Source organism: Ovis canadensis, chromosome 12 (genome assembly GCF_042477335.2).
Source record: "Ovis canadensis isolate MfBH-ARS-UI-01 breed Bighorn chromosome 12, ARS-UI_OviCan_v2, whole genome shotgun sequence".
In the NCBI taxonomy this organism is placed as follows: Eukaryota; Metazoa; Chordata; class Mammalia; order Artiodactyla; family Bovidae; genus Ovis; species Ovis canadensis.
The window spans coordinates 12,444,466-12,468,005 of record NC_091256.1 but is presented as its reverse complement, the minus strand read 5'-3'; the positions used below and the strand labels follow the sequence as shown (position 1 = coordinate 12,468,005).

At 49.9% G+C, this 23,540-nt stretch overlaps 1 protein-coding gene across 12 annotated transcripts in view; it reads right to left on the bottom strand.

Moving 5' to 3' along the window:
* ATP2B4 (ATPase plasma membrane Ca2+ transporting 4) overlaps window positions 1-23,540 on the bottom strand; it is a 111,006-nt gene that overhangs the window by 7,326 nt on the left and 80,140 nt on the right. For 8 of the 12 annotated variants that reach the window (XM_069545135.1, XM_069545142.1, XM_069545138.1 and 5 more), the window contains 12 exons: window positions 22,287-22,501; window positions 21,706-21,948; window positions 20,971-21,212; window positions 19,807-20,038; window positions 18,527-18,706; window positions 17,752-17,839; window positions 17,042-17,148; window positions 11,307-11,498; window positions 10,683-10,896; window positions 9,906-10,117; window positions 8,845-8,952; window positions 5,939-6,115 (listed from right to left, as the gene is read on the bottom strand). In XM_069545135.1, the coding sequence (XP_069401236.1) occupies window positions 5,939-6,115; window positions 8,845-8,952; window positions 9,906-10,117; window positions 10,683-10,896; window positions 11,307-11,498; window positions 17,042-17,148; window positions 17,752-17,839; window positions 18,527-18,706; window positions 19,807-20,038; window positions 20,971-21,212; window positions 21,706-21,948; window positions 22,287-22,501 (2,210 nt within the window). Of the gene's footprint in view, window positions 1-2,054; window positions 2,244-5,938; window positions 6,116-8,844; window positions 8,953-9,905; window positions 10,118-10,682; window positions 10,897-11,306; window positions 11,499-17,041; window positions 17,149-17,751; window positions 17,840-18,526; window positions 18,707-19,806; window positions 20,039-20,970; window positions 21,213-21,705; window positions 21,949-22,286; window positions 22,502-23,540 lie in introns of those variants that run through there. The other 4 variants (XM_069545143.1, XM_069545146.1, XM_069545147.1 and 1 more) reach the window with 3 other exon arrangements.

Genomic DNA, 23,540 nt, shown 5'->3' with positions numbered 1-23,540 from the left:
TGCAGAAATTAAGGGAAGAGAAGGAATTAGGGCCTTCCTAGAGAGGGAAATCTTGGGCTTCCCAGGCGGTGGTAGTGGTAAAGAACCTGCCTGCCAATTCAGAAGACATGAGAGACACAGGTTCGATTCCTAGGTCAGGAAGATCCCGGGGAGGAGGGCATGGCAGCCCACTCCAGCATTCTTGCCTGGAGAATCCCATGGAGCCTGGCAGGCTACAGACCACAGGGTCACAAAGAGTCGGACATGACTGAAGCAACTTAGCATACAGAGAGGGAAATCTTAGAGATCTGTCTGCCAAACATTAGATAAATAATTGAATTTGTTTGGAAATCTGGAATGGGAAATGGGTTTTAAAATGCCTGACTATAACTTCTAGGCCCTCCAGTAAGAAGGCACAGCTGGAGGAAGAGCAGGGATGGCCTGACTTTCCGGGTTTTCTACCTTTGAGGGGTTGCACCATATCCTCCACCAGCAACTCTACATGAGCCCAGTGGTCACTGTTTTTTGCTTTGTGTCCTCCCACCTTCAAATCACCAGGACAGTTGACACTAACCCTTCCCAACAGAGAGGCAGGGTTTAAAATAGAACAGAGACTAGTTAGAAGGACATGGTAAAGCCAGAAGAAAGCAGGGAACAGGAGGAATACGGGAGGACTAGAGCAGGAGAGCCTTGCGTGCTGGAGGGTAAGACACAGATCTTGGCTGCCTTTGGGCCTGAAGAACACGCATCCACATAGACCTCCTCTCCCGCTGCTCCTCACACCTCACATGAGAACACTTAGATAGAAAGACAATGGGTAATCTAGGTCTGACCACCCTACACTCACAATCAAGTGAACCACAGAGAAGGCAACTGCACTTTCTTTACCCCCATCCCAGGGTTGGAGTGGTGGTATCCAGGAGTTGGGGAGAAAGAAACAGACTAAACACTCAGGTATTTGAAGCCCACAACATACTTAACACAGAGAGACGCCTTCCCCACCAAATACCTTAACAGCACTATCAGCAAAGAGACTTCTGTTTCCTCTCTGGGTCCCACTTGGGGAAGGTAAAAAGATCAGGAATAGGAAGGCATAAGCATTAGCAATAATCCAATAATCTACCTATAGTCTACCAGATCTTAGGGTGAGCCCTGATGGCATTCTGGTTGACCAGATGACTGAGAAAGGGGTCCTAAAATTTTACAGCCAAAATAAAATGTGAAGTGTTGGTTATAAGTAAAACAATCAGATTAGAGGAAAGGAGGAAAACGAAAAAAGGTTGCTCTTCAGAAATTCCTATAAGGAAAAAAAATTTTTTTAACAGGTGAAAAATACGTTATTTTGGTCTTTTTATATATTTCTCCTACGAGATGTGAATGAACAGATTCTTAAGCCAGAGTTTGGCTGAAGATCCCTGAAAAGTAAAACAACGGGGATGCTCAGGCCTGTGCATGTGAACTGAACATCTTTTCTTCACATTCAGTTACCACTTTTATGCCAATACCGCCAGCTAACAGTGGAGTGGTGGCCAAAAAGACACTATTAGTATTGGCCAAACTCAACACTGATTCAACTATGACAGATCTACTGCTTAAAAAAAATGGGACTAATAGCCCTGTTATGCCTTTTTTTAGGAGATCTCAACTTTGCCCCCAGATGAAGAGAGTTCTCGAGTCTTCATTTGGCTTAACCTTACGCCTAACCTTAGGAGACAGAGTTGACAGTCAAAGGAGCCGAAGGAGAGGAAAGCAACAACAACATCTTCAAACAAAGCAACAAGCAAAGTGAAGTAAAACAAACAGAACTCGAGGAAGGAACAGGCAATGCAGGGGAACAGTCAGAAAACAAGAGTACTGTCTTTAAAATGGTTACGGTTTAATAGCTTTTCAACATTAAAAAAATACCAATTAAAGGGCACACAGCTAGTTTTGAAGTGGGGATTTTGCCCCAACTTTTTGCCCAACTCAAAGACCAAAGGGAAAAACCAAAAGGAAAAGATAACCACGACTGGTTAAAGTGACTGCCACATGCTCTCTTGTGGTCATTTTAGCAAATCATGCATCAAAATAGACTATCACTCACTGCCCAGAGTAGGAGATGAGACAGCAGCAGCCACAGAAGTGGTGGGGGGAGATTTAACTGGCGCAACTGTTACATAGGACGAGCTAGGAACATGTTTTACATCAAGGTGTTGACCCATGGTCTGGCGCCTTAGGACTCCCTTAAAAGAGGCTCCCGTCTGGAATGTGTTAATTACGTCGATCTGCAAAGAATCAGAAAGTGAGACAGCTTTGCTCCACAGTCAGAGAGAAGTGAGAAAAGAGGAAGGGAAGGTCCAAGAGGGTTAGGGGAGGGGATGGAAAGAGCTGGGGAAAGGGGACAGGAGACGGGAAGCCAGAGAGAATCCCTCACACACAAAACAACAGTCAGGAGAAGGGGGGAAAAACGTTAATTGCACATCACACTTCATTTAAGGAACAGTTTGTCGTGGAGTCTACATACCCAGCCAGAATCTAGCCTTGCATTCCCTTCCCTTTTAGCCTGTGATGGACATTCGAGGTGTGCCGGTGTCCAGACACATCTAAAATTAAAGGGGCTTTTCCCACTCCTGACTCCTGACAGAGAATGACAGCTTATTCACAGTTTTGACCCATACTCTTGAAAAAATAAAGCATGCAATTTAAAATAGTAGGCAAAGTATATATTCCTGAGTTCTGAGGCTCAGGAACTCTAAACCAATTAAATTGATTACCTATTCTTGCAGATTTTCCAGGAAAACAACTTATGTGTTTAAACAGAGGCAATATAGTAGCCCATACACAAGTGGCCTTGGGGAAAAGGCTCCTGGACCACGAAATTGCTGGGCTCACCCTCTTCTGGGTTATTCGCTGAGATACCCCTTCCTTGGGTGGGAGTGGACAAGGCCTCTGAAGGCGGAGCTCAGGAACACAGGGGTCAGGCCCTTAGAGAGAAGGCCTCCAACAGCAGTCGTGCGCTGGGGTCCTGGAAGCACTGGCCCAAGTCAGTCATGAGCTCAGAAGGCAGACAGGCCCAGGAGGAGGAGCTGGCGGGCCCAGGAGGAGGAGCTGGCTGAGAGTGGCGCGGTGCTCACCAGCTGCGGGTCTAGCCCTGCACACACTGCCTCTGATTTTCAGGGTCCGACTCCTCGGAGACAGAGGCAATGAAGGCCATTTGTCTTCTGACAGTGGCCTTGATCTGAGGCCTCGGTAACCTACCACCCTCATCCCTGACTTCTGAATGACAAGGAACAAATCAAAAAGAATTCCCTTACCCTTCAGGATCTGGTAGAATCACCTTAAAAATGCCCAAATGCCTAACACCACGGGTCAGTCTACCAGGGAGGTGGGAGAGGTGCTGACTCCACTCATCTAACCTCACTTCCCCAGGTGAGAAGGTGGGAGGGCAGGGACCTTGTGAATCAGACAGCGGCTCTTATTTGTAAAGCTTCCTGAGAAGCCATGAAATGTTTAGGGCTAGTTTCTGGTTTCAGACCAGGTTTGAGCTAAAATACCACTCTTATCACATGATACAGTCCTCACTTCCAAGGGATGGAGGAGCCTGACGCTGTGGGAGAGAAAGGTCTGCATGTGGGAAGGGGTCAGCCACAGGGCAGAAGGGGCTGGAGAGTTACTCCTCGGGCTTGTTAAGGCCACAAGGCCCCAAACAATGAAGCTGGAAGTTTACCAAGATTCAAGCCCTCGAGTTTCCCAAACTTCTGCTCTCTAGTGCTTTTAGGTCTCCCAAAGTTACAGGGACCAGGACGGGACAGAGCCTGGCACTTCCCATCTCAGGTGTTGCAAGGAGAATGACAAGGACCAGCTCTGCTGAGTGAAGGGCTTATGCCACGAGAGGGCTTTAGGATCCAGGGTGAAGGTTATTAGCACAGTCAGCCGCAGCTGCTGTGGAATCAGGGGTGATGGCACAGACTGCTCATCACAGCATCTCTAACAGGTCGCCTATGTTGCCCAGGTTCGGGCTTTAATGTCATTCTGGTCCAAGTGCCTCTTGCTCCAACAGAGAAAGGTGGTATACCTAAAGCTATGCAGGCAGCAAAACCAGAGGGGTATAGAGTCGAGGGGGTGGACACTGGTAGTGGAGGGAAGGGAAGATCCATGAGTCTCAGCCCCAGGAGAGAAGCCTGGGAAGGAGCCACGAGACACTGGAACGAGGGGATCCTGGCTAGGAAAAAATGTACATAGTAGAAGAGGAGGCAGATGATCCTGAAGGGAAGAAAAGAAGACAGGTTATTCTGAAAAGAGCAGACCTGCAGGGAAGCTCCGAGGCCTCAGAGACGGGAGCCACAGGAACTGAGCTCTCGGGGTCTGCGTGTGGGAAGGGGTCAGCCACACGGAAGGGGGTGCACTATGTGCAGCCTGGAGCAGGGGCTGCTGTGGAAACTCTGCACGTGCTCAGGGGGCTTTTGCAGACCCTGGGATTTCCCTCTGCAAGGAGGAGCTCCAGACGGGAAAGGGGCCCAGGACCTCCCTCCCGAGCCCTGGCTCCCCATCTCCATCTGCTGTCCTGTCTACTGGAGACCAGTTCCCAGCTGCTACAGGAGTCCTCCCTCACCTGCAGGGGTAAATCCCAAGACCCCCAGTGGGTGCTTGAAATCGCAGATAGTGTGAAATCCTGTATACACTATGCTTTTTCCTAGACTGATGGGCAGGTAGCTGGTATAATGAGGATATGATAGGCAGTGGAACGATTTACGTCCAGGGCAGGATAGAGTGGGGCAGTATGAGATTCATCAGCTACTCAGAATGGCATAAAAGGGAAAACTTACGAGTTATTTATTTGTGGTATTTTTCACTTAATATTTTCAGATTGTGGGTGACCACAGGTAACTGAACCCAAGGAAAGCAAAGTCATGGATAAGGGGCGATCACTGTCTCTACCTTAGAATATTCATTTCACCTTTCTTCCCTAGAAAGTGGTGGGCTTGACGAAGGAACTTTTGAAACCACCTGCAGTGCTATTTAGAGGGTGAAATTTACTTCTGGGATCTCTAGCCAATCTGCAGAGAGGCATAGGCCTGTTCTCTGGAGAACACCTTTGAGAACTTGGGGATTTCCAGTTCCCTGAGACAGGAAATTTTAGGACTAACACAACAGAGGTATGTGAGGTAAGAATAGGGAAGTGCCTAGACCAGGCCCTTTACCCCGGAACAGGGAGCTACAGCTGCTGCATGAAAGGTGGGGAGAAGAAGCTACTGCAGGGCTAGGGCCATGGCACTTCTGAGCAGCAGGAGCAGCTTCTAGCCCATTTCAGAGATCGCGGGAAGGGAAATGGTGTGAAGAAATTATAGCCTCTTCTCTTCTGGGGAGAAAATCTGAACCTGTAAAAGACACTCAGGCACTCAGAGACTACTGTTATTTATATGCACTTAGCAATAAGGCTCCCCATCACGGTCTTACGTTTTGAGTGGGGAAGACATAGAAGAGTGAGTTTCTTTCACAAAGATCCCCCAGATAACATCTACATCCCCTTAACAGCCGCCTGAGGATGTACAGTAAATGTCTGCTGGGGATGATGGTGCAGAGATACTGTCTGAACCCTTATCTTCTGCAGGGTCAGGAAAGACTGAACATTTCCCACCGGAGGTTAGGCCTAGTGCTTACAAGAGACTGTAAGCAGGAAGATGCCTACCTGTGAAGGGTGGGAAGCGGCCTTCAGACAAACCCAAAGCTAGAGGACCATGCTAGCAGCTGGGGTCCTGTGCTCTCGGCTCTCCACGATCACTCTCCTCTCAGAGGAGCCCGAACGGCCGCCTCTGCCTCTGTCTAACTTGAAGCAAGGGAGCTTGGGCTACCCACCGGTGAGAGGGCCTTAAGAAGGGTAGAGACACTGGCCACCAAGAACTACTGCCCTCCCAACACCTCCCAATAAAGACAGACGGGATTCCTCCTCCAGGGCAAGCACAGGCCACCATCCCCATACCTGAGTCTGGATACGGTTCAGGCCCCGGAACCAGAGGATCTGGCCTCGGCGCAGCTCCATCTCTGCGTGGTCGATCTCGTCCAGCCCCTCAGCATCCTTGGTGATCTCCTCTTTGGTGGTGCCATGCCCAGCCTCCTTCAGGAACTTCAGGGATTGGGTAGGTATCGTGGAAATGACCTGAGAGCAGGGGCAGCAGAAGGGGAGACGCCAGGATCAGGGCGAGAAGAGCTGTCACTCGGCTGCATGCGCCAGGCTCTGGGCAAGTCACGCTGGGCCCCACACCCCTCTCCCTGGGAGGGAGAGCAGAGAGAGAAGCACCAGCCCGCCTGGGCCAGCCTCTCCCAGGGCCCGACCAGCTGTCTGCGCTTGCGGACGCTCGAAGGAGAACTTACATTCTAGTGTCTGACCAGCATCTGCCTTGTGACACACTTTATTCTCCTCCTCCTGTCTCTTAAGGGAATGCGTGCTACACGGCGGGAATGCGTGCTAAAGGGTGGGAATGCGCGGTACACAGTGGGAATGCGCGGTACACGGTGGGAATGCAGGGTACACGGTGGGAATGCGTGGTATAGGGTGGGAATGCGCAGTACACGGTGGGAATGCGTGCTACACGGTGGGAATGCGTGGTACAGGGTGGGAATGCGGGGTATAGGGTGGGAATGCGGGGTACACGGTGGGAATGCGTGCTACACGGTGGGAATGCGTGCTACACGGTGGGAATGCGTGCTACACGGTGGGAATGCGTGGTATAGGGTGGGAATGCGCGGTATAGGGTGGGAATGCGTGCTACACGGTGGGAATGCGCGGTATAGGGTGGGAATGTGTGGTACACGGTGGGAATGCGTGCTACACGGTGGGAATGCATGGTATAGGGTGGGAATGCGCGGTACAGGGTGGGAATGCGTGGTATAGGGTGGGAATGTGGGGTACACGGTGGGAATGTGCGGTATAGGGTGGGAATGTGTGGTATACGGTGGGAATGCGCAGTACACGGTGGGAATGCATGGTATAGGGTGGGAATGTGCGGTATAGGGTGGGAATGCGTGGTATAGGGTGGGAATGCGTGGTATAGGGTGGGAATGCGTGGTATAGGGTGGGAATGCGCGGTACACGGTGGGAATGCGTGGTATAGGGTGGGAATGCGCGGTATAGGGTGGGAATGCGTGGTATAGGGTGGGAATGCAGGGTACACGGTGGGAATGCGTGGTACACGGTGGGAATGCGTGGTATAGGGTGGGAAAGCGTGCTACACGGTGGGAATACGGGGTACACGGTGGGAATGCATGGTACATGGTGGGAGGGGACACAGACAAGAATCTGGGGCAAAACATGGCTGGGGACAAGACGGTCACAACGTGTGTGTGTGCACAAGGGGGACGGAAGGCTGTCGGAGGGGAGGGGTCCTCTTCTCAGTTTCCACATGCTAAGTGAATCCTCCTTTATAAAACTACAGTGAGAGGACCCTGGAGGTCTTCCTGGGCTTCAGGTGAGAAAGTGGATGGGGCAGCCCAAAGAAGAAGGGACATATGCATATTCTCAGAGGACATGGAGCAGAAGCTCGGGCTTGCGATTCAAAGTGAACCACTCAGTAAGCTCAGTGCCTGCCGGTCAGCTCTCCTTTACAAACAAGAAGAGGAGCAGACAGGGCTCAGCTGCGAAAGGGGGGCCGCGTGAGCAGTCCTACATGGAGTCAAAACGTTTGAAACAGAACGTCCACATGCTGCTTTCGGATGCTGGAAGGAGCTGTTGTGATACAGAAGGAAGGCTTCAAGGCCACGTGGCCACATGTGAAACTCGATCCAGGGGAGTGTTTCAAACAGTGCATGAAACAAGAAAGGTTTAGGGACCCACTGGTAAACAAACAGCAAACAGAGCAGGTTGGAGGGATGTGTGTTAGGAACTTGGATAGGGGTTCATCAGGGAGGCAACTAGGAGGTATGGAAGAAATAACCAGCAGGTCTATGGGGGAAAGCCTGCAGTCCTAAGAGGAAACTTTGGGGCCAGTTAGAGCAAAGCCTCCATTACTCAGGTGGCTGGGCACCAATCAGTGGAGACCCGGGGTCTACAAAGCAGAAGCGGAGCCCAGGGCAGAATTAATGATGAGGGGAAGCTGTAAAGTGGTACTAGGGAAGGAATCAAACTCTCATCAAATCTGCTTATATTATTATAATGTTAATAGCTAACATTTATTGAGTATTTACAAGGTATTAGACATTTGTCTAAGTCATTTCTATATGGAAACTGGGTTGCTGATTAAGAATGATTCACAATGGCCTTGCTATCCTGAGTTGAGGAAACTGAGGCAGAGCTGCTAAGAAATGTACTCACTATGATGCAGTTTGTAAAAAACAACCAGGATTCAAACCAAGGTAGTCGGTTGCAAAGTCTGGGCTTTGAACCATGCGCTATAATGCTTCTCTAGAGACCACGTGAGTCTGAATTTATCTTAGGTGATGGTCAGGCATTCATCCTGGATAAGGTGATGGTGACAAACAGCAGCGGCAAGGGGGTCCTGCTGCATGAGGCAGAGCACGCACAGCCAGACTGCAGCTTCACTGCAGACACGGGCTTTGCAAACGCTTCTGCTTCTAAGACCCTTACTTTTTCCTTTTTAGCAAAATCAGCACTGAAAATTTCCACTTCCATCTCAGAGAAGCTAAGGGATTTGTCTGTCTCCAGGCATGATTAGAGAAGAGATCAGAAGCCTCTGAAGTGCCGGGCACTAATCATTCGGCTTGGAATCCTTCAGGATGGAAAGAACCTGAAAGCCTGGTGGCAGAGGGAACGGGGAAGCAGAACACAAAGGTCTGGAGCTGGGGGGTCTCCAAAGCTGCTTGCTCCATCTCATCTAGGGGAGGGGAGGTCTGCCGGCTGTGTGACTGTGGGAAGGCTGTGTCTGTACTCACCTGGCCCCACAACAGCTCTCCAAAACCAATGAAGAGGCACCAGAACCACTGGGACAGGGTGAGTTTTGTACAACTGAATGGTTTGCCCCCAAATTCCACGATGATGATCTAGAACAGACAAAGAGGCAGCCTGTGACTGGGAGGCAAGTAACAGGTAGCCAGCCCTCTAGTCAAGGCCACCAAAGCCACGTCAGCTCCCTGCCCCAGGATCCCTGCGGTGCAAACCCTGGTCTGCTTGTTGGGGAAGGAGAAAGAAGAGACCCAGATGGGGGGAAGGGGAGAGAGACACCAACAGTCTTTGCAGAGCCTTCTGGTGGGGAGTTTCCAGTCGCTGTGAACACTATTAATGCAAAGGCGAGGGGATCAAAGGGAGCTAAGGGCTTCCTGTGACGGAAGCCGACAGTGACAGAGAAGGGAAACTTAGGAAGTGTGCAAGTGAGGAAGAGGCAGACACTCTTGTGCTCGTCATCTCTTGCATGGCACCTGTCTTGGGATATCTCTGACGGTGGCAAGAGGAAAGGCGCTCGATCCTTTCCCCAGCAGGGCAGTCATGCCCTTGACTCCAGCCCCGCAGAAGGGATCCACATCAGGCTTATCTGCAACTGCACATGGCATCATGCCATTTCTTCTCCTTTACTCTTGAATCGTGTAGCGTTTTGCACCATGAGCCCTTCCAGAACAAAGCAGCAGGGACAGAGAGACGCCTATTCGGCACCTGCATGCACATTTCAAGTGCACCGGTACGAGGCATGAAAGGGGTTACAAGACAGAGACCTTCCTCCCGGTCACTGTGTTAAATTTCTGTGTTCTAGAAAGTTAAGGAAAGAATTCTACAAATTTTATTTTATTCACTACCAACATGCTGCCGTGCACTGGAGCACTCGACGTACAGGGATCCAATTCTAGAGAAATGAGCAAATGAGAGCCAGCCGGGAGACCCAAAGGGTGCAGCCCGCAGCCTAAGTCCCTAGCCCTCTTCTGGGGCACCCAGGCAATCCTGGCTTCCAGCATCTGGCCTTTATCTTCCCAGACCTTGTACCCCAATCCTGCTGGAATCTCACCTGGCCGATGAATGTGCCCAGCACCACTGAGCAGAAGATGAGATTGTGGAAGATGCCCGAGAAGACATTCCTCTCCCCATGGATCTTGCGGGAGTTGATTTCGTTGAAGAGCTGCATGAGCACGAAGGTGTTGAAAATAATAGTGTAGTGCTGGCTGGGCGGAGAATGCAGAGGCGCTCTCCTTCCGCTGTCAATGTCGAAGAACTTCTCACCTAGTTGGGAGAGGGGTGCACCGGAAGATTGAGCACACTCTCAGGGAGGGCTGAGGTTGAGTCAAGACAGATGAGTGGGGCCTCACTGTTGCTTAGGGTTGGTGTCCACCCTAACCGGTCAGTGTCCGAGCCACACGGTCACCAGGCGTTTTCAGTGTTAGCCCTGGTCTCAGCATTTCTGACCTTCTCTCTCAGTTTGTTCCATCAATGTTTGCCTTCTTGTGGCAACGCATGGTGGTAAAACTACACGTGCTAGAGTCTGGCAGACATAGGTTTGAAACACAGTGCCGCTATTTACTCAATATGTGACCTAAGCTTCAGTTTCATGATCTCAAGAAAGGTATCATAAAGTTACCCCTGAGAGGTTCTTAAGAGGAGTCAGAGAATGCCATAACGCACCACGGCGTGGGAACAGAGGTGCACCCAGTGCGCGAAGAGGCTCCTGCCCCGCTGACTCAGCCTGCGCCCTGCGCCCTCCTCCTCTCGGGCCGCTCTCTGCCCATCTCCTTCTCGCACTCCACACGCTGGCCCCCACCCCACCCTGCCCAACCTCCCCGTGGCTCACCCGCAAAGACAAGGAAAAAGATGACGGTGAGCTGATAGACGGCGTGACCCAGGATGTTCTTCATCATGGTGCGCGAGATCAGAGGCTTATTGCGCCCGTAGGGCCGGCGCTTCAGCAGAGAGTCTGTAGGAGGCTCTGTGGCCAGGGCCAGCGAGGCAAAGGTGTCCATGATGAGATTCACCCACAACATCTGCACGGCCTTCAGTGGGGAGTCCTGGCAGGAAGAGCCACCACTCCTTTCAGCTCTCCTTGCAGACGACCCCTCGCCTCACTCGTCAGCCTCACCTTTGCCCCTGAAAGGGCCTACCTCCTGCTATCCAGCTGAGTCACAATGGAAACTTATTTAACCTCTTTGTAAACGGGGATAATGCCTATTCTACAAGGCTGTTTATGAAGATCAGAGAACCCCAAATTAGTGCTTAGCATGCTGGCTAACAGGTAAGTGCTGCATCAATGGTGGATACATGATCATGCTCCCACAGGAGCAGATGGACTCGGGAGAGCGAACTCCTGCCCCAACACCCCTGCACAAACGCTGGGCCTTGCTCCTCAGCGACGCACTGTAACGTCACACCCCTTGTTTCTTGGCCCCAGCCCCACCCCTCCCATCTCAGCTCCTCCCACCTGGGTGATGCAGGCTCCAGTGAAGGCCACGATCACGGCCACCACGTTGACGGTGAGCTGGAACTGCAGGAACTTGGAGATGCTGTCGTAGACGTTCCGCCCCCACATCACCGCCTTCACGATGCTGGTGAAGTTGTCGTCTGTTAGGATGATGTCGGAGGCCTCCTTTGCCACGTCTGTGCCTGCAATACCCTTAGGTAAGAGGGGGGAGGAAAACAGTGAGGAACTGGAAAAGGAGCTCTTCTGTACTCGGAACCCATTCCTCAACTCCAAGAAGCTTCAGAACTCGGCACAAACACCAGAGGGCACAGCAGCCACACGAGCTCCACAGACTAAACCAGCGTGATCTGGTCTTCTCCCCCAGAGGAAAGGAAGGGGAATGTGCCGCTGTCACGCGTGCAAAAGGGCACCGGGCCACGGTGCCAGCACCGCACTCCTGAACTGAGGCCGGAAATCACAGTCGCCTTTGATATTCCACGGTGCCAGCACCGCACTCCTGAACTGAGTCCGGAAATCACAGTCGCCTTTCATATTCGATGGTGTCAGCACCGCACTCCTGACTAAGGCTGGAAATCACAGTCGCCTTTGATATGCCGGTCTCCTGTCCCGTCTACTTCTCCATCTTAGGGAGCAATTAGAAGATAGGGGAAAAGTCCTTTCTGTTCTACCTTCAAATTAAATATCCACTTTAAATCCTCATGTCCCCCACACCTTGAAGTCACTCTATGTTCTTTCCTAGAAGGAGCAGTCCAGCAGCATGGTTCAGGTATTCTGTCCTTATTCAAAATCCTATTTCGGGGTAACCACTCAGTTCAGTTCAGTTCAGACGCACAGTCTTGTCCGACTCTTTGCCACTCAAGGTTTGTAAATAGACACACCAGTGGTTGAAAGCAGTGCTTGAGAAACACTAAACTTTCTAAGCTGGTCGTCAAAGCCTTCAACAAGTGAACTGTGGTTCATTTTCCAAACTGCTCTTATATAAGCTTTCTGCTCAAAGCCTACTGATTTATTCACGACTCCCTGAATTCTCTCATTCACTTCGAGAGTTCAGTCTTCCACTTACACCCTTTGTCCAAGCCTGGAGCATCCTCTTTCCCCTTCCATTTAAATCCTATCTATCCTTAATGAAGTGAAAGTTGCTCAGTCGTGTCTGATATCTATCCTAAACGCCCCGTAAATTATTTAAGCCCTGCTTGCTAAACAAAACTGTTCCTAACATCCCCAGACCGTACTTCTATGCCATGTCTCACAACCCCTAAAACCTACAGAGAAGCTTGTTTGTGAATCTGACCTGTACCATTAGATTATTTGTTCTGTTTACCTGGTAGTATTATTTTCCTATCCAGACTGCAACAAATGAATATCTGTTAGATATACTATATAATTCAATTTCCCTTTCAAAAGATTTTCTAATATATCCACACAATTCTGTACTATGCACTGTTAAAAGAAAGAAGAAAGAAAGAAAGGATGTCTTTATATTGTACTACTATGGAATAATCTCCAAGTTAGGTTGTTAAATGAAAAACAGCAAGGTGGGGAAAAAAAGAGAGTATATAGTGTGTATACAGATAAATATAGCTAAGTGTCCCTTATTTAAGAGAACGGGATATAAAGATACTACACATTTGATTGTATTTTTAAAGGAGCAAACAGAAGGATAAACCAAAAATCAAAGATGCTATCTGAGGGATTGAGAAGGAGGCAACAGGCTGGAGGTGACAGGGATGGAAGCTAGACTTCTATAAACAGACCTTGTTCCATGTATTTTAGTTGAGAATCATGTAACTACTTCGTATAGGCGTAAAACAACACTAAGTGTAAGATAAGCAATCTCAAAAATGGAAAAAAAGAAACCAGCCCAACACATGATATCACGAAGTGGTATAACCAGCTGATAGCAAACCACACAAAATGAAAAGTTCTACATGACTTTCTGAAATCCACAGCACTTTGATCCTACGTCTGCAGTAGGACACACCTACAGGATAAAAAGAACTGTAAGAAAAATCTTTACCTGTTTTTAGTACAGTAATTGTATTATTATTGCTCTCTTGAGACTATTCCATATATATTAGGATAAAGCCAATAATAATTATGTTAATACCCTTAGATCAATGTAAATCAGGCAAGTAAAATTAGGAAGTTCTAGAATTCTAAATTTGAATTGGAAATGGCAATATGAATTCATGAAGCATTCTACCTTTAAGACAAAGAAACACAAAACCAAATAAATACGATATAAAAGATGTATTTCCTAGCTTTGTCCACTGAAAAGTTCTAGAAACAAGAATTTACTCAGAAGTAAAGAACACCCTGACATTCAGATTGTGTTCTCTAAATGCCATTTCTCACTAAAGCAACGCAGAACTCCTCTGCAAAGTGGATGATTCTAGATCTAGGACAAGAAACATGCATGACGGGTGTGGCACGTCTCACCGTGCAAGAGGCCGAGAGCGCTACTCCAGAGAGCTGAGGTCACACTCACAGTGCTCAGCAGAGCGGGAGAGGCTAATGGTGGGCCAGTGTGAGCATCAAGATGGTAATATGGGCAATGGGTGGAGACATGCCACATATATTCAAAAGAATATGAGCTCATAACGATATTTTAAAAAACAATTAACTTTTAGTAGTTTCAGCTCAGTTCAGTTCAGGAGCTCAGTCATGTCCGACTCTGCGACCCCATGAATTGTAGCACACCAGGCCTCGCTGTCCATCACCACCTCCCAGAGTGCACTCAAACTCACGTCCATCGAGTCGGTGATGCCATCCATCCATCTCATCCTCTGTCATCCCCTTCTCCTCCTGCCCCCAATCCCTCCCAGCATCAGGGTCTTTTCCAATGAGTCAACTCTTCACATGAGGTACATTGGACAACTTTGGAGGATCCCCCCAAAATCAACTCATTACTTTGGGAACTGGTAAATAGTGGAGAAAAATCAAGCATTTAACTTATCTTTCACATAGGAGCTGAGCCAAAGAGTTGATGAAGGTAATTTTCTTTTTATAGAAGTATTCAAGTTAATAAAGAAAGAAAATCAGAACACTGTCATATTGCAGCCCTTAGTGAAAGATGGGGTGTAGAATCTGACTGCTCATAGAACTAAATACTACTTTATAGGAAATACAAGGGCACTTTAAAGGACATAGGGATATAATCAACAAAATCCATGACGTGGTATATCCTACATAGGAAAACTGTTTCCTTCAAGATTATATAGCTAGGGAAAAAGACGCAAGGGCATGTGCAGAAAAGAATTAACACAGCATGACTGAGACTGCTATCTTGTGAAAGGTCTGTTTGCAAGGCTGGCACTTGGTTAGCATCTGGTAACTTGGCTCTCAGAATGTGCTCAGTCAACATTAACTGAAAATCAGTTAGTGATTCACTAATTTTTCTTATTTTCCATTGAAAACCTGCTTCCTTCTAGGAGTCTGGAATCTTAGCATATGCAGGGTTGATGGTGCTTATATGGCCAACCTTAATAGACCTCTAGGGTGCCAAGTCTCTGATGCATCTCTCGGGGCAGAAACATCACCTGCATCACTACATTTTTGTTGCTAGGGAAAGCAGGTGCTCTTTTTGACCCCCTCAGAGCAGGGAGTAATCATAGCAAGCCTGCATGTGGATTCCAGACCCTGTCTGTGACTCTGTCTTACTAGATTCTTAGTACACCAGTGGATTAAATCTTAGCCATGAGTACAGTTAGAGGCCGCGTCCCCTGCGCCAGTGAATCCACAAATGTGAAGGGTGGTCTTGGGAACCCCTAACACATAGGTCCTGTGGGGTCAGTGGTTCTCAAACTTTAGGGTGCGTGAGGATCACCCAGAGGGCCTGTTCAAACACGGAGTGCTGGGCCCCACTGCAAGGTTTCTCACTAGGTAGATCTGGGGCAAGGCCTGAAAAATCTGCATTTCTGTAGGTTTCCAGGCGGAGGCGGAAGAGCACACTTCAGGAATTGCTATTATAGATTCTTACATTTAAGAGATATATCAACCAACCACAGTGTATGGATCTTGTTTGGATTCCCATTTGGACAAATAATTTAAAAAAACAAAAATCTTATCAAGAGAAATGTGAACACGGACTAGATAGCTAATGATAGCAAGGAATCTGGAGAAGGAAATGGCAACCCCTCCAGTGTTCTTGCCTAGAGAATCCCAGGGACGGGGGAGCCTGGTGGGCTGCCGTCTATGGAGTCGCACAGAGTCGGACACGACTGTAGCGACTTAGCAGCAGCAGCAAGGAATCAATATTGCTGTGAGACAATGGCATACGGTTCTTTTAAATATATTTTATCGATACATAGTTCTCTTCCAGAGACACATACTGGATGAAATGATATAACATCTTGGAGATGTTTCGGAGTAATCCAGTTGGAGAAGGGGAAATGTGTATGTGTGGGCCAACACTGGCCCACCCAGCAAGACTTATTCTGGGTAACAGGTACACGGGGATTCAATAAACTATTCTATTTTTGTATGTTCTTGAAATTCCCTTGGATAAAAACTTTTAAATCTTATTTTCTGGGTAAAGAGAGCACCCTAAAGATAGATTTCTTCTGGAGTCACCACCTACTGCTTAAAAATCACCAACAGTTCAAAATGTATGGGAAGCTTACAATCATTACCTACTTGAATGCGAGAATCTACTTTGCTATCTGAGGGCTTCTAAGTGTCCCTAAGCATTAGAATCAACAAGTGTACCTATTTAGAAACACCTAAAGATTTCTGTTTGGGCTCCAAAATCATTGCGGATGGTGACTGTAGCCACGAAATTAAAAGACACGTGCTCCTTGAAAGAAAAGCTATGACCAACCTAGACAGCATATTAAAATGCAGAGACATTACTTGGCCAACAAAGGTCCGTCTAGTCAAGGCTATGGTTTTTCCAGTGGTCATGTATGGATGTGAGACTGGACCATAAAGAAGGCTGAGTTCCAAAGAATTATTGCTTTCAAATTGCGGTGTTGGAGAAGACTCTTGAGAGTCCCTTGGACAGCAAGGAGATAAAACAAATCCATCCTAAAGGAAATCAACCCTGAATATTCATCGGAAGGGCTGATGCTGAAGGTGAAGCTTCAATACTTTGGCCACCTGATGTGAAGAGCTGACTCATTGGAAAAGACCGTGATGCTGGCAAAGACTGAGGGCAGGAGGAGAAGGGGACAACAGAGGATGAGATGGTTGGATGGCATCACCGATTCGATGGACAAGAGTTTGAGCAAACTCCACGGGGTCGCGGAGCCGTACGTAATTTAGCAACTGAACAACAACATACATTCTGGGACCTGGCCCAGATGCTACTCAATCAAGATAGCTGACTGTTGAACCTTGACCTATGTGATTTTAAATGAACTTTCTAAGTGACTCTGATGCTCCTGGCCTCACAGAGTGATGAACAGTGCTAACTACAGAATAAACACTTTCCATATGGAACGTGAATTTTCTATAGTGTGCCTAGGCAGACAATATGATCATATTCATGGGTAAGTCTCAGTTTGTCTTATTTTCCTGGGTAATGAAACCTCATGATTTCCCTGTCTTCATACTTCATGAGTCCCTCATTAGATCTATTATTATTGGCCAGGCAGGCAGGTGAGATGGAGTTAGAGAAAAGAGCACAAAGCGGGCTATGAAGGTCCAGGAAGCAGCAGGGTACCAGAGCCTGTCTGGGCTTCCTTCTGGCGCAGGCAGCTTGCAGGCAGAGAGAGATGCTACGCTGAGCTGCTTACCATGGCAAAACCGACGTCTGCTTTCTTCAGAGCCGGCCCGTCATTGGTGCCGTCACCAGTGACAGCCACCACCTGTCGCTGGTCCCCGACAGTGCTGTCGATGATGCCTGGGGAGACAGGTGCGCCAGGGTGAGGGCAGGGCCGCTTTCCCACAAAAGATGCTTTTTTGGTCTTCCTCTCTAATCCCTGTCACTACCTCCCTTTTTACGCTCTGTCCTTCTTTTTCCCTATGCTGGAGGTTTCATAGCGTCACCAAAGGGGAGTAAATTGTTTCACGGGTAGCAATCTAAGCCAAGAAAGCCTGACCTCATCATATATCCTATCTGGTACATCAAGACAGCTATTATGCAGAGGCCCAGAGGTTGAACGATAACACTTCCACTTACCAGCTGGGCAATCCGGATAAGTTACGTGTCGTCTCAGCCTCAAACCTTCTTTTTTGCAGAATGGGAAGAGCTTAACCTGTATTGCCTAATTCCCAGTACTATCGACAAACAAGATATGATAATGTTTAAAAACGACTTCATCATATAGCTTATACTCACCAGGTGCTCAGATGTTTGCTAACCTGCATGTTCTTCCCATGAGCTGGGAAGCTCTCCTAGGCCTCCCTATTCAGGATGGAGAGTTGCCTTGCTTTGGTTCTGTATCTGTGCTCGCCCTGGTCTGCCTTCCTCTATCCCAGGCACCTGCTCAGGAGCCGACCTCACCTTTCACCAGCGTGTGCTTGTCAGTGGGGGAAGACCGCGCCAGCACTCGGAGCTTAGGCCAGATCTCGTCCAGCTTCTCCTGCTCCACCTGCAGCAGCAGACACACCCGCGTCCGTCCAGCTCAGAGCAGCTGCCAGGAACGTCTCCACACGCGCCAAGTTCCCGGGGCAGCTCGTGTCCCAGGGCCCCCCAGGAGCGTGACCCTGGCCTCCAGCGGAGGCGAAGCAGCCAGCTCGGCTCCGAGGGCGGGTTCACGGACGCTGACCGTTCAGGCCCTGCTTGTCTCCTTTTCCTCCCGATTCCCTCCCTGGGAGCCAACCCCCTAGTTTTGAGACCCGAGACGGAAGGTGGGACCCTCCGCTGCTGGCTGAAGTAGTGCCTCTGAGGTCTTCGCTTCGATCTCTACTTAGACCAGAAGCTGTGGCCTTCCCACACCCAGTTCATACCCTGTCCCCAGCCTGAGCCCCTGCCAGTCACAGGGCAGTGGCACAGGAAGGGCGGGGTAGAGGAAAATCCGGGAAAATCATCCCACGACTGGAGAAAATGGGGAGATGTGAAAAGTGAGTCTCCAAGGTAGCTTGTGAATGAATACAGTGACAAGAAAAAGTTCCCAATTTTACCGTCTGAGCAGCTTTGGCAAAAGGCACGTCTCACTATGAATAGATTTTAATTTAAAAACCATTTACTTTCTCCCACCTGTCCTGGATGCCTTACACATGCATCAGCCTTCCCCTAATGAAGGAGGAGGCTCTGATTCCCACCACCTAAAGCTCACCTCGCCCTTCTCGTTTCGGATGAGGCGATTGAATTCTTTGCCTTCTAAGCACAGGAAGTCGTCCCCAGGTGTCACGATGCCGCACTTGGTGGCGATGGCACGGGCTGTGTTGATGTTGTCCCCTGTCACCATCCTGACAGTGATGCCCGCTCGCTTGCACTTGGCAATGGCGTCTGGCACCTGCGGAGAGTGAAGCAAGCGGAGAGGAGAGCTGGGGGCGGCGAGGCCTGGCCATCGGCTTCTGCTCAGCTGTCCCTCACTGCGGACAGGAGAGGCACCCTGGAAGTAGAACCACGCGACGAAGGCCGAGTCTGGTCAGCTTTGTATTGCTTGGTGCCACCTTACTTCTCTCCTACCCACGAAACTCACATTTGAATTTGCCTTATTGCACCATGAGTTGAGGGCTTCCCAGGTGGCGCCAGTGGTAAAGAACCCGCCTGCCAATGCAGGAGGCATAGGTTTGATCCCTGGGTCGGGAAGATTCCCTGGAGGAGGGCATGGCAGCCCACTCCAGGATTCTTGCCTGGAGAATCCCATGGACAGAGGAGCCTGGCGGGCTATAGTCCACGGGGGCGCACTCAGACACGACTGAGCGACTTGGCATGAATGCACGCACCACGAGCAGAAGGGGCGCTCTGTCTCGGGAGCCAGGTGTAAAAACTCCTTCTCTCACTCACAGTCTAGATCTCTCAGCAGGGCACGCTGGACCTTTTGAGATTTTACCACTGCCGTCCTTTCCAGCAGAAGTTTTAACTACCTTCCACCCCTGGCACATACTCCAACCACATCAGTTCTTTTAAGTTTCCCAATTGCATGACACCCCGTCATGCCTCCAAAAGTTGAGAGTAGTGTGGAGCTACTCTACGGGTGCCTGACAAGACGTGTTGATTGAAGGGACGTGACTAGAGCCCAAGTTGGTGTCTCAGTTAATTCCATCTCCTCACTATTCTTAAGTGCCAAACTGTTATTAGCCCAGTAAAACCTATGCTTCTCACCCCATAGATGGCATGAACCACAGGAAGTGGGATTGCCACTTTGTATTAGTTCAGTAAGCTACAGGAGTTCTGTGAAGCAGGAAGCACAGAAACAGAATCCCGGCAAATGAGAAGCAGTTAGGTGACTTGCCCAAGTTTCCTACAGCTGGAAACGGAGCTGGTCCCGCAGTTCCCGTGACTCCTGCATGGTTGCTCATTAGGTCACAGCGGGCCAGTGCAGGGGCCGTGGCCGCTGGAAGGCTCCCCTTCATGCTTCCCAGCCCTGTTCCCAAGTCAGAGCCTCACCTCCGGGCGCACAGGGTCCTCGATGCCCACCACTGCGATACAGGTCAGCTCAGTGAGGATCTCGCTCTCATTGTCCCACGGGGGCTCTCCATCATTGAAATCCCGGTAAGCGATGCACAGAGTCCGCAGCCCCTCACAGGCCATGGGCTCGATGACGGTGCGGACCATCTCATCTCGGTCCTTATTCTTGAATGGCATGGCCTCCCCATTTTTGTCCAGGATTCGATTGCACCTGGGAAGGCGCACAGTCAGAACACAGCACCCCGCCTCCCGCCCAGTGTGCTTCCACACGTTACAGACTCCGACCACTCGGCATGCCTCCTAAAGACACTGCCACGTGGCTGTACATCTCCACGCGTCACCCAGAGCTGAGCCCCTGTACCCAGGGTGGGGTGGCCGGTAGGTGGACAGAGCGCGTCGCTCTCCCGTCACCTGCTCCTGCTCCTCTGGGGGCGCAACACCGAGAGCCATTCGTGGGTCGCCTACTCTTTTGAGCTTCTCAGTGGTAGAGAGACATTCTCAATCCCCAGTCTCTAGAGGACTCAGGCCAGAGGGTGTGGGCAATGATAGTGTGTCACCCATGGTGGCGCTGAACCCATGCTGGGGCACTGGGTTTCAGCTACTGGCCCTGAATCTACATAGGTCAACCTTTAATGCCCTATGGATCGTCTAGCTAATTTGATTATGCAACTTCCTGTGATCAGAACTGAGAATGAAAAGGAAAAGGAACACAGAACTAATATTTCTAGTGCTTACTATGTGCAAGGCGTTTTTCATACACTGAATCATTTAATCAGAGTAACCCTGTGAGATAAGTGGGTATCATCGCTTCAGAATAGGAAATGGAAGCATGGATTGCCCAGGTCTGAACCCTGCCTGGACCACTGTCAGTTGCATCACCTCTAGCAAGTTACTGAACTTCACTACACCTCTGTTTCCTCATCTGTAAAACAGGGACAGTGAAAGCATCTGCCTCGAGCTGTGAAGTGTAAGTATAGTATCCAAAGTACATAATCGTACGGCTTGGCCAGAGCCAAGCTCAGATTTTGTCATGATGTTACCACCCGGAAGGAGGGTCCGCTATTATCCGGGTGGCTCAGCATGGGGCCGACACCCAGACCTCCCCAAGGGGGGGACCGTGGGGGAAGAAGCTGGGGGGCTCACTTGCGCAGGATGATCTCGGAGGCGCCCTTGCTGTACATGCGGTAGCCGCCGCCCGGCTTCGCAATGACTGTGCTCATGGACTTGCGCACCGAGTTGAAGGTGTACACCTTGTAGAGCTTCTCCTCGGGCACCTCGCTGCGCACGGCGTGGTAATCCTGCTTCAGGTCCGAGACGAAGCCCAGCAGGGCGCACTCGGTCTTGTTGCCCACCTGCCGGGGTAGGCCGCCCTCCTTCTCTGGAGGCTGGAAAGAAAGGTACCAGTGGGCTGGCTGGGCGAGGGGCCGGCCAGGGGAGGGCTCCCTCAGGGGCTTTCGCACATGTGCCCGGGCCCACGGGGGCGCGGGCCATGGTGACCTGGCCCCAGAGCCACCCGGGGCCTGGGGTCTTTTTAGACGCCGTGGGGCTGGTGCTGGTACCTCTAACACTCTCTCTCAGCTTCCAGAAACTAAGTGATTTACTCGTGATAAGCTCAATTCTGCTACCAGCATGAGGCCTCTTTTTAGAGATACTGCCTTTCCATGGTGATTTCACAGCCGCAGATTCCTACCTGCCTCACTCCCCTACCCCATCTCCCAATCTCCTTCCACGGATTATTCCCTAGTCTCACCCCAAACACGTTCACTGGGGAGTGGGAAATGGGAACTGGGATGGCAATTCAGGCAGAATAAACGGGAGAAAAATCAATGGTTCCTTCCAACTACCCATTTTAAGTGTCCTGGCAAAAGAAGAGCTTACCAGAATCTTAGAGGTGTAGGCACTGTTGATGGAAATACCATTGACAATGAGGTCCAGGACCTTGGGCACAAGGTCATCAGGGCTTGGGATCTGGTGGTAATGCGTGTCTCCAATGTAAGCCTGCACCACACTCATGCGGTTCATGGTCAGCGTGCCTGTCTTGTCCGAGCAGATGGCTGTGGCGTTGCCCATGGTCTCACAAGCGTCCAAGTGCCGCACCAGATTATTGTCTTTCATCATTTTCTACAAAGGAGAATAGATGAGACTGCAGAGGGCCAGCTGCGCTCTCCAAAACACAGGTCAAAGGCCATTTTCCAGCCAGCAACTCTCCGCATTTCATTTCCTGCTCCCATACAAAAACGCAAGATACCATTTTTGTAAACCCTCTTAAGATGCTATGGGTTAGGTAAACGTTGATGCAACTGATCCAGGTGGTCCTTCCAAAGTGCCAGCGGCTTGTGCCCCCGGAAGGCATCACCCAGAGTTTATGAAGACAAAGTGGCCGTCCTTTCAGCAGAGCTGCTTGGCGCCCCTCCCTCTGGTATGTGTTCTCAAAGAGCAGAGCCTCACCCCAGCCTCACCTTTACAGAATAGGCTAGTGAGATGGTGACGGCCAAGGGCAGCCCCTCAGGCACAGCCACCACCAGCACCGTGACGCCAATGATGAAGAACTTGACAAAGTACTGGACGTAGATGGGGGTACACTCGGCCAGCCACGGTCTGCGCTGGATCGCAAAGTTGTCGATCACAAAGTACAGAATCAGGATGAGAACTGTGATTGCAGACATGATCAGACCTGTCCAGGAAACAAATCACGTGAACCCAGGCTTGAGGGCATTCCTAGGGCCCTAACTGGAGACGGATATCTATCTGGTCATACCCCGAGGCCCTAGCTAGTCTCTGGTACTTGTTCATTACGGTGTAGGCGAAAGACCTGATTTTGCATTCTAAAGACATGGGTATTAGTTTTGGTGCTATACCAACTTGACTCATGGCTTTGGACTGGTCTTGACCCCTCTCTGAGCCTATTTCCTCATTTATAAATAAGGGGGTTGGTACAGTTTTCCAAAAGCAGCATTTTAAGATTCTATCTCAGAGCTACTATCTTCCGACAAATCGTGATGTAGTGACTACCGTTACCTCTTTCCTAGCAGTTTACTGACTTTTTCTCTAGTAGACTGAGAATGCCAGGCGATTCACAATGTTTTCGCAGCGACACCCTGTGGTGTTAGCACAACACCTACGTAACTAACCCTCAGAAGAGCGCCTCCCAGCCTGTCTCCTGAGGTGGCACAGAGACAAGACAACAGCAATGGCAACTGTTTGGGCAGTGCTCACCATGGGCCAGGCAAGCACTTCCAGGGAGTAACTCATGAATCCTCACAACAACCCTGCGAGATAAGTTACTACTATCATCCTCTTTCACGAGGAGACAAAGGCACAGGCAGGTGTTGGTATGGCACACCAGAGGGGGACCAACCACCCTGGCCTGTCTGAGACTGAGCAGTTTCCTGGGCTGTGGGACTTTCAGTGCCAGAACTGAGAAGGTCTGCAGCAAACTGCGACAGCTGCTCACCCTGTACATCCTACAATAGAACAAGCTCTGTCTGGGTCAGCAAACAACTGGCCTGGGGGCTCCAGCTGCCGTACCTATTGCCTGGCTACTCTGAGAGCTGGGGGATCAATACTTGGGCACCTGTGTCTACCTGTGGCACAATATCTGGGAAGAGTGCTGCTTTCTGATTCGTATCTTTGCTTTTCCCGAGGGCCCAGTGAGTCAGGGGAATCAGAGCGAGGCTAGAGGTGATTATTTCAGTGAAGGCATATTCAGGGTC